The sequence below is a fragment of the Typopeltis vanoorti genome, chromosome 21 (assembly GCF_054136105.1).
Source record: "Typopeltis vanoorti isolate ZY-2024b chromosome 21, IOZ_Tvanoo_1.0, whole genome shotgun sequence".
Lineage (NCBI taxonomy): Eukaryota > Metazoa > Arthropoda > Arachnida > Uropygi > Thelyphonidae > Typopeltis > Typopeltis vanoorti.
The window spans coordinates 48,752,396-48,767,593 of NC_143569.1; the positions used below are offsets into that span (position 1 = coordinate 48,752,396).

The 15,198-nt window shown below is 36.0% G+C and overlaps 1 protein-coding gene across 1 annotated transcript in view; it reads left to right on the top strand.

Annotated features, from left to right (window-relative positions):
• Nucleotides 1-15,198, top strand: part of LOC150094836 (coiled-coil domain-containing protein 39-like) — a 350,814-nt gene that overhangs the window by 207,221 nt on the left and 128,395 nt on the right. Inside the window, exon 13 of the mRNA XM_090411364.1 lies at nucleotides 10,383-10,520. Within this exon, the coding sequence (XP_090267490.1) occupies nucleotides 10,383-10,520 (138 nt within the window). The remainder of the gene's footprint in view (nucleotides 1-10,382; nucleotides 10,521-15,198) is intronic.

The window sequence follows — 15,198 nt, forward strand, 5'->3', positions numbered from 1 at the left end:
TGCCAAGAGAGAAGCTATTCAATAATGTGGAACAAGTAAAACATTTCGGCTACTTAGGCACGATTTTTAGTGAAGATGGTAAATTAAATATGGAAATAGATAACAGAATCAACAAAGCTGGTAAAGTAGGAAGTCAATTGAATAAATTCATATGGAATAAGAGAGAAATTAGTCTGAACACTAAATTAGCTGTATACAAGACAGTGTTCAAACCAGTTTTAACTTATGGATCTGAGAGGTGGGTCAAAAGTAAAACACTTGACCAATGACTAGAGACCACAGATATATGAGAGTCCTAAGAAAGATTATAGGTGTGAACAGATGGCATCAATGGCTATATCATAACACGAGGGTATTAGGAAAGAACTTGACATTGTCAGCATCCTGGAATGCGTTATCAGAGCTAATCTCAGGTGGTATGGTCACTTAAATAGAATGGGCGCAGAAAGATTAGCAAAACAAGTGTTCTCTGCCAGGTTGGCAGGAAAACGACCCAGAGGAAGACCAAGATATAGGTGGATTGATACGGTACAAAGTGCATTAGACGATAGAAATATAAGATCTGATAATGTTGGAGTCTTGTCAACTTACAGACGGATTTGGAGGAAAATTGTAAATAGGAAGTTAGTAATGATGTAAATTTTTCATGTAGTACTATCATATCCTGTACACTCCTTGAGGGTACATGGCAGGAATTTGATGATGATGTAACGTCTACTATGTTAATCTGGTACTTATTCAGTTCTTCTGCCCGTTATATTTCTTTTCCATTAATGATTTAATGTTGATGGTGACAATCTTGAACTCAGCTCACTTTAATTCTCGTAGACAGGCTTATACGTTGGTTATGCATTATTAAAACACTTAAGGAATAGAACAACGTAGTTAAGGATATAAATTAAATTAAACTTTAATAAATATTTTCCGATATTTCGGCAAACGTCACGTTGTCATTTTCTAAAGGAACTTACAAAAAAGTTACGTGCACGTAGGCACTACAACACAGAAACTGGGAATGAAGAGATGAAGCTATTGTTCTCCGAACAGTCCTGATGGTGCCCTCTAGCGGGCTAAGTAGGTGTTCTTAGCCGTTGGGCTGAAAGTCTGCAGATGTAGGCCTCCCAAATTTGGGGCAGTCGCATACAACCAAATTTGTTGAGGTTTGGAGAATTTCTTAGGGCTGAGGCTGATTCCATAAAGAGTCTTTCAAATTTGTATTTGCTACGGTGTATCACTGTAGCTTTCTTCCACCGTATTCTGTGGCGTGTATCCAGAGCATGGTCCGCAAGCCCAGAATGACTGTATTTGTGAAAACGGATGTAGTCCTTGTGTTCCGAAATTCTGATATTCGCTGTCCTGCCTGTTTGGCTAAAGTAAGACAGTTTACAACTGCAAGGGTTTACAACTGCATCTGCTCACTTTAAGTTGGGATTTGTTCCATCTCAACAATTTTTTTCCCCAACTCAACAATGATAGTACTATATATAGAGTTTACATTGTTATCCACTTCTTTTCAACATTTTCCCTCCATATTATCATGTGTCAGATTTTATATTTTAATCTTCTAAGGCATTTCTAATTGCATAAAAATCTAGAAAAAGACCTAGGTTCTTCTAGCTCTTTTTCGTAGTGTCAAACACCTGTTTTGCTAACCTTTCCCCACTCCATTTAAGTGATATACCACATGAAACTAACAATATCAGATTACTTCCTAATATCTTCATTTTAAATATGATTCTACCATTGATGCCTTCTAGTTACTTCCATAATTTTTTTTTTTCCAGAACTCTCATAACTGTGGTTTTCAGTTCTTGGATCAACAGTTATATTTCTAACTCATTTCTGACTCAAGCAGTGCCTCCATAGTGCAATTGGAAGAACGACGTTATATTGCGCCCGTCAATTGGAATAGGCCCAAGCTCGATTCTCATCGTGATGAGAGGAATCTTTATATGGGTTTTTTTCATTTGAAGGTTAGTTAGCCCATCCCATACGTGGGTAACAGGATTTTTCCTCCCAGAAACTCAGGTTTTTCATCTCACATACAAATAAATTGGCTCCTATAAATTAGATAAAGAACACATGCAATTTACAGACAAAAATACTAGTGGTGGTGGGCAGTAGATGACATTGGTGGAGATGATGATGATGGTAGTTGGTTTGCTGTACTTGGTGGATTAAGTAGTGGAGATGAAGGTGTCACATAATAATGATAACGATAGGTTAAGGTTGGTTTGAACACTGTCTTATATAAATACATCTACTTTAATGTTTTGACTAATTTCTCAGTTGACTCCATACCAGCTGTTTGTTATATTCTTTTTCCGCATTTAATTAATTTTCTATAAGTAGCTGAAATGTTCTGCTTCTGTATGTTTTTCATTCAGAATACCATTGTTTTTTCATGTCTGCTTATTTTCAAAATTCTTGTTCTTTTATTGCTGATTTTCATTTTGTTATATAATTTTGTTTGGTTTAAGCCAATACAATTTGATTGACTAAAATTTCCAAATTGCCAGCCTATCCGAATGCATTCAGCATCCAGATAAATACCTATTAATGGTGTTCATGAGAAGATGAAGATTAGGGTCTTAATTTAGACCTATTGTACTATTTGCATGTCACAAGTGAGATTTGTTTTTATTTTATTTTTTGAGAAACTTTGTGATGTAATTTTTTGTCACTTTTTTTAATCATTATTTGGTTATTAAGTAATTAGATTAGAAATTAATGCTTAAATTTGTTCCGATGAACTGTCAGTTCATCATTAGATTTCTGATATGTGCATCAGAGTTGTACAGGATATTATTATTATTATTATGTAACACCTCCAGGGAGTCCAAAGACTCATCGATGGAGAGTATGCCAACAGCATTGAACGATTGAATTCCTTCCAACTACTAACCACTCTCAAGCTTGCTTAACTTTTTGCGTGAGCCATTAGTAGCAGAGGCTCTACCAATCGACCAACTTTTGTTGGCAAAGGTTCATCCCATAAACTCAAGAAAATCGACCATAGAACCCACACTATTTCAAACAATAATGTATTGTGTGGACAAACTTATGTGTTCGTCGAACATGTTGTTTATCATTTTAACGGTATAATAGAACACAGAAACTAAGTAAATAATTAATTTATTAACTTGATGCTGATATTTCGCTGGTGTTATAACCAGCATCTTCAGAGCACAAAAACACTGTTTGTCACAGTACGCGAGACTAAACCAACATGGTGTACTTAAACAAAATTGTAGCAGCAACACAAAGACTAGAGTCCTGATTTTGGCGCCCTCTATCTGAAAAAAAAAAAAAGCTATCATATATTACTAGAGTCCTAGAAAAGTGCTAGTTTTTTCTTAATATGACTGTCTCCCAGATCTTCAGCAAGTTAATACAGCCATATTTGTGGAGATTTGGAGTGTGTTTTAGAGCTTCTGTCGCCTCTAAGAAATCGCTCTGATTTATACGGGTTTCTGTGTAGTACTTTTGTGTTTTTCCAGTTGATCCTGTGTGCAGGGATATCCAGAGCATGGTCTGCTAGGCCCGACTTCCCATAATGATAATTCCGGATGTATCTTTTATGTTCGCTGATGCGGATATTCACAGTTCTTCCTGTTTGACCATAGTAGGCTTGATTGCATGAGCAGGGTACTTGGTAGACTCCTGGATGTGATAAAGGAGGAATGCTGTCCTTGGGTGAGCGGATGAGGGTGGCTAATTTGCTACATGGTCTGAATGTAGTGCGTAGTTTATGTTTATTGAGAATTCTTGAGATCTTTTCGGATGTGCCTTTAATGTAAGGGTTGGTGGCTATTTTGTTGTAGTTCTCTGTGGTGGATGGTGGGAGGGGTTTCTTAGGAGTGTTTAGTATTTTGTTTATTTTATGTGGATTGTAGCCATTGGCCAAGAAGGTGTGGCGTAAGTGAGTCAGTTCAGCAGTAAGAGCCTTGTCATTGGAACAGATTGCTCTCGCTCTATGGGTTAGCGTTTTTAATATGCCATATTGTTGAGAAGGATGATGGTGTGATTGTTTGTGTAAGTATCTGCCTGTATGTGTGGGTTTTCTAAAAACTGAAAATGATAAGGAACCATCTGGGAGCCGTGTGATGAGTGTATCCAGGAAGGGCAGACAGTTGTTGGCTTCCAGTTCCATAGTAAAGTGGATTTTTGGATGTTGGCTATTTAAATGTGCTAAGAATGTTTTCAATGTCTCAGGGCCATGTGGCCAAATAGCAAGCACATCATCAACATAGCGTAGCCAAAGTGTTGGTTTGAGAGTGGCTGTATTGATTGCTTGTTTTTCCAGGTGTTCTATGTAAAAGTTGGCTGGGGGGGGGAGCCCATGGCTGTCCCATCAATTTGTTTGTATATTTTCCCTTTCCATGTGAAATATCCTGCATGTATTGTGAATTTGAATAGTTCAAATATATCAGGGGGGAAGTGTGACTTCAGTAGATTGAGGGTTTCTATTAGTGGTACATTTGTGAATAGTGAAGTGATGTCAAAGCTTACTATTAAGTCTGAGCTTTTTAGGGTAAGGTGTCGTAAGATGCTTTTTAGGTGTGCTGAATTTTTGCCAAAGGAGGGAGCATTGTTAGTGAGAGTGGCTAGTAGCTTCGCTAAATGTCTAGCCAGTTTGTATGTGGGACTATTTATACTGTCCACAATTGGGCGTAGGGGTGTGCCTGGTTTGTGAATTTTTGGTGCTCCATAGATCCTCGGTGTTTTAACATGGAAGGGTTTGAGTTTGTTAACTGTGTCTTTGGGCCAGGAAGTGACTTTTTTCAATAATTTTCGTGCCTTATTCTTTTGTGTGTTGGTGGGATTGCGATCTATAATTTTGTATGTTGACTGATCTTGTAATAGTGTGTGCATTTTGTTTTCATATTCAGTTGTGTCCATCATCACGGTTGCATTTCCTTTGTCTGCTTTTGTTATGGTAATCTGGCTGTTGTTGTGTAGCTCTTTTATAGCAATGAATTCCTTATGTGGGATATTATTTTTGGGAGGCTTGGACTTGATTAGGATGTTGGCCACATCTAAATGTAATAAACTCAAGTTAATAAATTAATTATTTACTTAGTTTCTGTGTTCTATTATTCCGTTAAAATGATAAACAACAATAATGTATTGTGTTATTATTATTATTAAGAGAGACCTCCAGGGAGTCAGGAACTCATTGAGGGAGGCCATATTATTCACAACAACTGTCATATACAAGATAGTTCAAAATTCCATGTACAAACTTGGAGGGGAGGTAGAGAACATCAAAATCAACCATATTCACATAGGAAAGCATGACTGGAAATGCCACCGGAAGGTGCTAACAGAGACACAAAGATACAGAAATAACATAAGGCAGTAAGTAGTGTAAAAAAATTTATTAGGTGTAACTGAACAGTTCAATAGTAGTTGGATACATAATATGATAAACGAGGTGCATGTCTGCCATCTCAGCATTCGTAAAACGACACATGTTCTTCATATGATGTCGAAAGCTTGAATGAGGAAGCCACAATTGCTCACCTGGAGTGCTAGCGAACAGTCCCACCTATCACTTTCGGGTGGCGTTTTCGGTCATGCTTTCCTATGTGAATATGGTTGATTTTGATGTTCTCTACCTCCCCTCAGAGTTTGTACGTGGAATTTTGAACCACCCTGTATGATAGCAATACCTGAAAAGTTTACAGCATGTAAACTGTCAGTTTAATTTTAACATCTCCATGAAAGTAACATGTGATTTTTATCTGAGAAGCATACTACTATGCCATTATAATATGTTGTACCTGTGCTATGGAAATATTTGTATGAGCTCACTTCTGTTTAAACCTTGTGAAATGAAAAAATATTACAATTTTTAACTCGTTTCATGGTACAGTTAAAAATAAAACTTTCTTGCACTATTAAAACAACTCCGTCATTATTTCAGAGTGCTGAAATGAAATTGGTAATGAATATGGTACTTGTTGGATTAAAGTAGATATACCCTGTTGTTTCTCCTAAGAAACAACAGGATATATCACGAGTAAAAAGGGCAAAAAATGAGTGCAGAACAATTTTACTGCTCTACCCTTAAGTGGAGGAGGTGTGGGTCTGTACAGTATGATTGGCATGTGTTTGAAGGATATCACCCACAGAGCATGTGTGGAGTGGAAACTGAAGCTTGTGCTCTTGCTCTTGACTCCAAACATGTCAACAAGACACTTGTTGGTATCAGGCAAGGTAGTAGAGGTGTTTTTTCCAGCTGACAAAAAACATTTACCACCTAGAGGTCTAGTTAGCATTTCCTCCAACTAAGGAAGGTATGGTTTTGCTGCAGCAGTGCTCACTGGATATCTAGAAAGTACTGTGGTTATAACATCACAAACAATAGTTTTGATTTTCTGGACTTTCCTAGAACTGTCCCTTTAATTTCTAAACTCTTCCATGAAGTTCTTATTTTTGTGATTTTATTGCATGCTAGCTGAATCAGTCAATATTTTCTTTGGATTTTGCCACCTGGGTTTCTAAAATTTGGTTTATTCATGTTTTCAAGTTTTTTTCACTTTTGCTACCTTTAGAGTTTTATATTTGAGTACACAGCTCACTTTACAACACCTGTGGACTTTTTTTTTTTTTTTTTAAAAAAAACTTTTGTATACATTTTTCTCTTCAAATAGAATATTTACGAGAATTACTTATTTTTATCCTGATCATTAATTATCATGTCCTAGTATATTAACCAAGGCAACAAACTCTTTACCTTTGTTTCTGATACTCCTTGCATTCGTGTATAAATATAATAAATTACCTGCATACTCTTTTGCATACACTGGTCTGTCTGTATAAGTTAATAAGTTTCAATTTATTGTCATTTTGAATTTTGGCGGCAAGTAATTCGACTTCTTTGAAACCACGGCTACATCCTGACAAAGTTTTGATTAACAAATCAACTTATAATCTTTCTGATACAGAGAAAAGTATCCTCAGTAAAGGCCTAAATTTCGTTTTATCTTGTAGATCTATTCCAAAAGAATTATTACTTACAACTAAGATAGAAAAAGCTACCTCCTTTCTTCCTATCCAAGAGGCAAACCTGCTCTGCATTGAATCCATTTTCATCATCAATAACGCCAAACCCCCTACAGACAATATTTCTTCATAGGAACGACAGACTTAAGAAATTACAAAACAACAAAAATATAATTATTCTTCCCACGGATAAAGGCAACGCCACAGTTGTTCTTAACATTGATGAATATCAACATAAGATGATGGAATTGTTATGGAATGACACTTACTCGATCCTCGAGAGAGAGATCGCACTCATGAACTCCACAACCGGACCAATAATTTACTGAGAACTACCTCTGAACTACCTAGAAACATTCACCTTTCTCTTCGTTCTCTCCGTCCGCTTATACCACGATTATATGGACTTCCTAAAATTCACAAGACAAATACCCCACTTCTGCCTATCATAGAAGGAATTGACTCTCCAACATACAACCTCCAAATATCTGGAAAAATCTCTCAAATGTTTTTCCATTAAGTCATCGTCCTTTATTAAAAACTCTGTGGTTTTCGTATCATGTATAAAAGATATCATTATTAAGGAAGATGAAATCATGGCAATCTTTAACATAGTCTCCTTATTCACCAGTGTTTCTACAGACAAAGTTCTTGTTCTACTCAAGGATAAATTATCTAAAAAGACCTTACTTACTCATTGCATCAACTCAGGATACTTTAAATTTCAGGATACCATCTATAAACAGAATCATGGTCTTGCAATGGGTAATCCGTTGTCTCCTGTACTTGCTAACATCTATCTAGAAGATCTGGAAGTTAAAGCCATCTCTTCCTATCCTTTAAAACCAAGAATTTGGAGGAGATATATTGACGATATTTTCCTGATTTGAAGCCACCATGGCCGTGAATCTCTCCTGAACTTCCTTGAACATCTAAATAGTCAACATTGAAACATAAAATTTACGACTGAATTTGAAGCTAATGGTTCTCTTCCTTTTTTGGATGTCAAACTGACCCGTTCCTCAGAAAAACTTAAAATATCGATTTACAGAAAACCTACACACACCAACATATATCTCCAAGGTCATTCCCATCATTATCCTTCTGAGAAGTTTGGAATCATTTCTACTCTAGGACATCGTGCTTGCTCTCTTCTTGATGATGAGATAGAACTTAATAAAGAACTCAATTTTCTCAAGTCTAGTTTTCAACTAAATGGTTATTCTCAAAAAACTACTGATAAATTCCTATTTAATCCTCCTGGTCACCATAATGAAGAGACCAATAGTGTAAAAGGTAATATTTCTATTCCATACATAAGCTCTGTCTCACCCAAATTAGCCAAGGTTCTTAGAAAATACAACATAAGAATTTTATTTACTCCTCTTCCTAAAATCTGCTAGTGAGCCATCTGAAAACTAGACATCATAATCTTAAATATCGTGGTGTTTACCAGATCTGTTGCAACTGTGACATACCTTACTTCGGCCAAACAGAGAAGTCAATCGATATACGCATTGAGGAGCACAAGAGAGATGTCACAAGAGAACATGAGCCAGTGCTTTGTCTAGTCATGTTCTATTCTCGGCCAATTCTAATGAAGAAAACCTTAGTCATACAGTCCTATGGGACAATAATAACATTTTTCATTGCCATGAAAAAGTAGAAAGGAAGATAATAGAATCAAAGGAAATCATTCTCAATCCCCTACGTCTCAACAACAACCCGAGTTACAACTTTTCAGACTGTCATAGTGCTGTGGTCAAATACTGGCTTTTGAGATGCTACACGCATGCATAAGCCCAACAATGAAGCCAACGAGTGAACAATTTTGAATGTGCAGACTTCAATGTTGAAATATATATACACTAATTTTCCACGTTGTTTACAGTTATTTCCTCCATGTATTTTACTGGTTATTTCTTCTTTTTTTTAATGTGTACCTGACGAAGGTTATACAAGCTGAAACTAGTTGTGTAGTATTAATAAACTTTGTTTTCATTTCTCTCGGTTCTAGTCATTCAATCTTTTTATAAAAATGTACAACCGAGTAAATCAATTGTCATACATACATATATATATATGAGGATGGTCTGAAAAGTTCTCAGCCTAACAATGAAAGAACGAATTTATAATTTCAAAATTATTTTTATTTTTCAAAATAATCTCCCTTAAGACTAATACATTTATTCCAGCGATGTTGCTCCAGTGCCATTATCTTGTCTCTGTAGTGTTTCTCGGTAAGATCTGCAAAATACCCCTCTACAGTTGCAATCACCTCTTGATTCAAAGAAAAATGCTGACCAGCTATTAAGAGTTTTAGTTTTGGGAAGAGATAGAAGTCAGAATGAGCCAAATCTGGGGAATAGGGTGGATGCTCCAACAATTCATAGTGCAGATCTCTTAATTTTCCCATTGCCAAAACACTTTTGTGGGCAGGTGCATTGTCCTGATCTGCAAACCAGGTCTTTTCTCACAAATTGTTTTGTCTAGTCTGATTAAAAAATCAGAATAATATTCCCCAGTTATTGTTTTACCCTTTTCAAGATAATTAATAAAAAAAAATGCCCTTTAGCATCCCAAAACACCGATGACCTTTCCTGCTGATAGAACCGATTTTGTATTCTTTGGCACTGAATAACTGGCTTCTGTTCACTATTTTGACTGCTGTTTGAATTCTGGTGTGTAATGGTGAATCCAAGTCTCATCCATAGTCATAAATCGATGCACAAAATCATTTTTTTCTTGTTAAAATGCTCCAAGTACTGTTCAGAGATTTTCATGCGAGTGTGTTTTTGATCTGCTGTGAGCAAGCACGGCACCCATCTTGCGCAAAGCTTTTTCATATGCAATTCTTCATTTCATTTCAATTGCTGAGACTATAGGATTTCAGCCTATAGTCTCAGCAATTTCCCACACTTAGACTCGCTGGTCATCCAATACCATATCATGCACTTGATCAATGATTTCTGGTTTTGTTAAACTTTTTTAACTATCCATTTCAAGGGATACAGACAACACTTTTGCTTCAGACAGCTGTATAAAACAAACTACTTGATAGAATGATTTTCAATTTTGCATGGATGCTTATGACAGATGTACCAACTTAGAAAAAAAAAATCTTGCCGATAATGTTGCCATCTATGGTCGATGCTCAGAACTTTTCAGACCACCCTCATATATACATATACAAGGGTGGTCTGAAATTTTGGTCAAGGTTTGATTTTGATTATATTTACACTGCAGTTCTGTTGATCAACCTAAAATTCCCTTTTATTTTGTTGTTAGTGACTGCCATAGGCATACATATTTTACTATTGATATACTGTTGGATATGCTCTCAGAATTTAATTGATTTATTTTCTTCATAGGATAAAATTAATCAGTCAAGAAGAATATTGGAAAAGAATAAAGAAGAAATTATCGAATTGAATCAGAAGTTAGAAATATTAGAATTATACATTGCTAATACTGTCAAAGTCAGGAAAGCCACTATTGATAAGAAAGAGGTATATTACAAATATTTTAATGTAATCATTACAGATATTGCAAAATCTTGTTAATAAACCAATTAGTGAATTGTATTTTATGTTAATTATGTTTTAAAAAGTAAACTTTGTCACATTGCTTCAGACTTATATGCTCGTGGTAATTAAGTAAATAGTTTGTTATTGTGTCCATAGGCAGTGGCAATGCCATTGCCATTCACTGCCATTCATGAGCATTCTCCTTTTAAGATGTTTAACTGTTAACAAAATGTTGTCTGATGGCTATTGTTTGGACTTCCCTTGACTATTGTTTATCGCATGCCCATCTCCGTTATCAGAAGACTTTTCATGGGACTCGCTCCAACCACAATTTCTATGTTACCTCCTCTTAAACATCTTCATCAGAAGAATGCTCATGACCATCTCTAGTCACTCATTCCTATTCTCTACAAAAAAAAAATAAAAGTCTTCATGCTCTTGCTGACCATATCCTTAACTGCTTCCAGGGGTGGTCCTTGTTCTCTTCTGTTCAGTTATGTATTGAAAACTTTCTTTAGCATCTACTGTATAAAATCCTTTTAGTATCATATGTTTCTGTCATATTTCCTTTTGTCCTTGTATCATTTACTGGTCTATGGAGTACTTCCTGTGAGAAACTAAAGGAATTTGTGTCCAGATATGTATGTTTTTTTTTAAATGTTAATACTGGTTACTGATAACTTAAATGTGCAGCTAATTAAGAGAAAAATACTGGATTTTCCAGAATATCTTTGAAGAAATTTAGTGTCATAGATTTGTTGGGTCTTTCATTTGAAAGCTAGCCGAGGCTTTCAAATACAATTAACTGTAACTGCCATTTGGAACAACAGGTGATCCATTGTAGATAAAATAGCGGACAAAATGATATCTTTAAAGCAGTACAAATGACTAGCAATGAGCTGCAACTATTCCCATGAATTTTTAATATTTTCCCATGAAATTTTAAGTTAAGTTTTGAAACCAGTTAAATATTTCTACAAAAACAAAATATGTTGTTATAAAATTATCTTAATCGTATAAAGCGGTGTGGAAAACATATGGTGTACAAAATTCTAACATCGTTTTTGCAACAGATGTATTGAGATTTGTGTCAAGATTTTTGAAAATGGGAGAGCATTTAAGTGACTGTAAAAATCTAGTACCTAGTTGTTGCACTTCTGAACACAAATATTTTTTATCATCATCAATTTCCTGATATGTACCCCCAAGGGTTGTTCAGGTTACTATGACAGCACCACAAGATTAAGTTTACATTATTATTAATCTCCTATCAGCAAGTTTTTTCCAAATCAATCTGTTACTTGCGAGCACTCCAATGTCATATCGAACATTTCATGCTTCTAAAGCACTTCTGACTGAATCAATCCACTTAGACCTTAGTCTTCCTCTGGGTCGCTTTCCTGCGATCTTGTCATCAAACACCTGTTTTGCTAACCTTTTCTCACACATTCTATTTAAGTGGCCATACCAACTCAGATTAGCTCTATAATAAATTTAGTTTAATCCTTTATCCAAGTGTGAGCAAACAAAGTTTGCGCCTGAAAATATCCTCAGGACTGAGGTAAGGTAATACAACACCGGGCAACTCGTAGCAAAGGTGGATCAAGCTCTCAACTCCTTGTCTCAGAATCTCCCATAATGCACAGTGCATTTCCTTGCAGACATGTATACTGCTATGCATTAAGAGGGGGGGGGGGAACTACCCATACCGGTTTCGACCTTTATTGAGGTCTCGTCAGTGGGAGCCAGGCCCAGAGTGGAGATACTAAGGCAGAAGCAATAGGAGAGGTCATCCTCACCTATAGGAGTTGCCAAAAGGTGTGCCACCTTATTATTAAATTACTCTGGATTTAGAGAAAGATGTTGAAAGTTTATTTTTCACTTTGTTTGCTCACACTTGGATAAAGGATTAAACTAAATTTATTATAGTCTAACCAAGTGAAAAATAAACTTTCAACATTAGATTAGCTCTGTTGACACTCCTCTAATTTTTCTCAGAATCCTCTTTTTTTTATTTTTATATATCTGATCTACACATGAAAGGCCATAAGACCTATATCACATTAGTGTCATGTGTGGGCAAGAGGAATAGATGAAAGGACGAATCTGTTCCAGCTGAGGATTGTAATCTTTGGGGAAGGCGAAGTAGGGGAAGACTCTTCCAAAGGACAGAAGTAGATGGGATGAAAGAAGAGGCAGTGAAGTTGGTTTATTGTGTTTCAAGATGGACTATAAAAGGGTGTTGGTTAGCAGTGGCTCTTGTTTAATGATTTTGGAGGAGAGAGAGAGAATGTGTGGAGGAATAATAGTGGCTAATTCAGCAGAGCACTGTCCGTGAAAGTATCTGTAGAAGAGTCGCAAGGCAGAAACTGAATGTCTGAATATTTTATAAAAAGCAATATAATGGCTTGATTTTTGAAGGCAAAAATAACTTGGCTGTTTTCATGGTGCAAGTACATTACATTGGGAACCCTGGATTAAAATTTCTAGAGTTTTCTGAATAGCCAAAATATACTATTAAAGAAAATGGAATTGAGAAAAATGTACAGAAAATACATAGTATGGAAAATCCTTAAATGAGAACTTTATATAGAGAACCAGTTAAGATTTTGTCAGTGTTGCATCACTGTAATTGATCATTAAATTGATGTGGTAATGTTAATACTAAAAATTTAGAACATGGTGGATATGTAGAAAAGTGAAGCTATTATGAATGCAGTATTATCTCTGCCATTAGGTGGGTGAGAGCAGTCATAAGGTACTGATTTAGTAGTTAGCTGGACAGGGATGAGTTTTCAATCAAAATTGGATATACATGGAACTATAAGGTGGGTATTTATAATAATAATAATAATAATAATAATAATAATAAAAAAAAACCTATGATCAGTTTAAGTCAGTACATTTGGATGATTAACAAGAGAAAAAGATTGCTAGTGCAGGAAGGTTGGTTAAAATGCATAAAAAAAATCTGTGTGAGAGAGAATGAAGTGGATGTGTGAGAGAGGGATCATTAATTAGTTGCCTTCTGGATAGAATTGAGCAATCTTAGAGAAGAGTTTGGTGTTCCACCCCAAATATGGGAACAATATTCCATGGCTGGGTGGATTTGGACTTTGTATAGAGTTATCAGCTGTGAAGGTGCGAAGTAGTGTCTTCTGTGAAAAAGCACACCAAGTTTCTTGGCAACTGCAGAAGCTATAGTTGAAATGTGGTTGTGCTAGGAAAGATCGGAGATGTTGGCCAGTTTGAGCAGAGAAATCTGATTGTGTTTGGGTATCTCAGTATTACTGAAGGTAAGGGGGAGAGATGTGGGTTCTTTTTGTGAAAGATCAAGCAGGACTGAGTTTTGGTGGCATTGAAGTTTACAAGGTTGTTCTTGTCCCACTGAGATATGGCTAGGAGATCTGAGTTCAGGTCACTGGTCATGGTAGATCTTAAGAATTCTAATATTTGAGCACTACAAGGTTTGACTTTTGTTTAGCTGCTCTTACACATTAACTCCTTTACATTTTTCTCTGTGTTCTTTAAGGACATCTGCCAACTTATTTGCTAGGAACTTTTGGTATGCTTTCTTCTTTTCCAGGATTGCTTCTTTAACTTCTCATGTCCGCTATGATGTTCTCATGTTTCTATCATTGTAGACAGCTTAACCACATACCTCCTTAGCTGAATCAGTCAATGTCTTCTTCAGAGTTTGACACTGAGACTGCAAGGTTTGATACTTGTTTTCAGTTTGTTTCATTTGTTCTTTAATAATGTTTGTATAGTCAATTCTACAATTTATTGTAAAAGCTGCTCAACTTTAATTCTTTTTAACACTTTCTTGCATACTGTTCTTTTCAGTGTGATATTTATTTTTATCCCGCTTAGCACTAAGTAATGGTCACTTCCAGTTTCAAATCCTCTGTACGCTCTTGTATCCTGAACCAGCATGATGATATCACTATCAACAATGATGTAGTCAATGAGCTTTTCTAATTTCCCTTGGTTTCTTATTCAGTATTTTTAAAAAACAATATAATGGCTTGATTTTTGAAGGCAAAAATAACTTTGCTGTTTCCATTGTGCAAATACATCATATTGGGAACCTTGGATTAAAATTTGTGTAGGTTTTCTGAATGTAAAAGGAGATGTGAATAACATGCATTGGCAAATTAGCTCAGTGATCACAGGGAGACTTCAACTATGGGAACATAGGTGAAGTCCCAACTATGCTGAAACATTTCATGGAATTTATACAGCTCTGAGAGATAATTACATAACACAACATGTCATGGAGGGGACCCAGAATTTGTGATAGGTGTATGAATTTGTGTGAGGGGACACGGCAGGCTTGGTTGGTTGGCCTAGTGGTTAGCATGTCCGTTCTTCAGCCAAAAGACTGTGGGATCGAATTCCGCTGTGGGCATGGATATTTGCAGTTGTCTGTGAAAATACTAGTGGTGGCGAGAGCAGTGGATAGCATTAGTGTAGATGTTGCGGTTCGCTGTAGTTGGTGGATGCTGTAGAGTAGGTGTCCTCCCTCGATGAGTCTTTGGACTCCTTGAAGGTGTTATATAATAATACTTTTAGAGATATTATTTCTGGGAAAATTCCCATGTTACTCCTCTAAGAAAATATTATTTTTATGGCTATTTAGCCTATTTTTGTTTAGGAG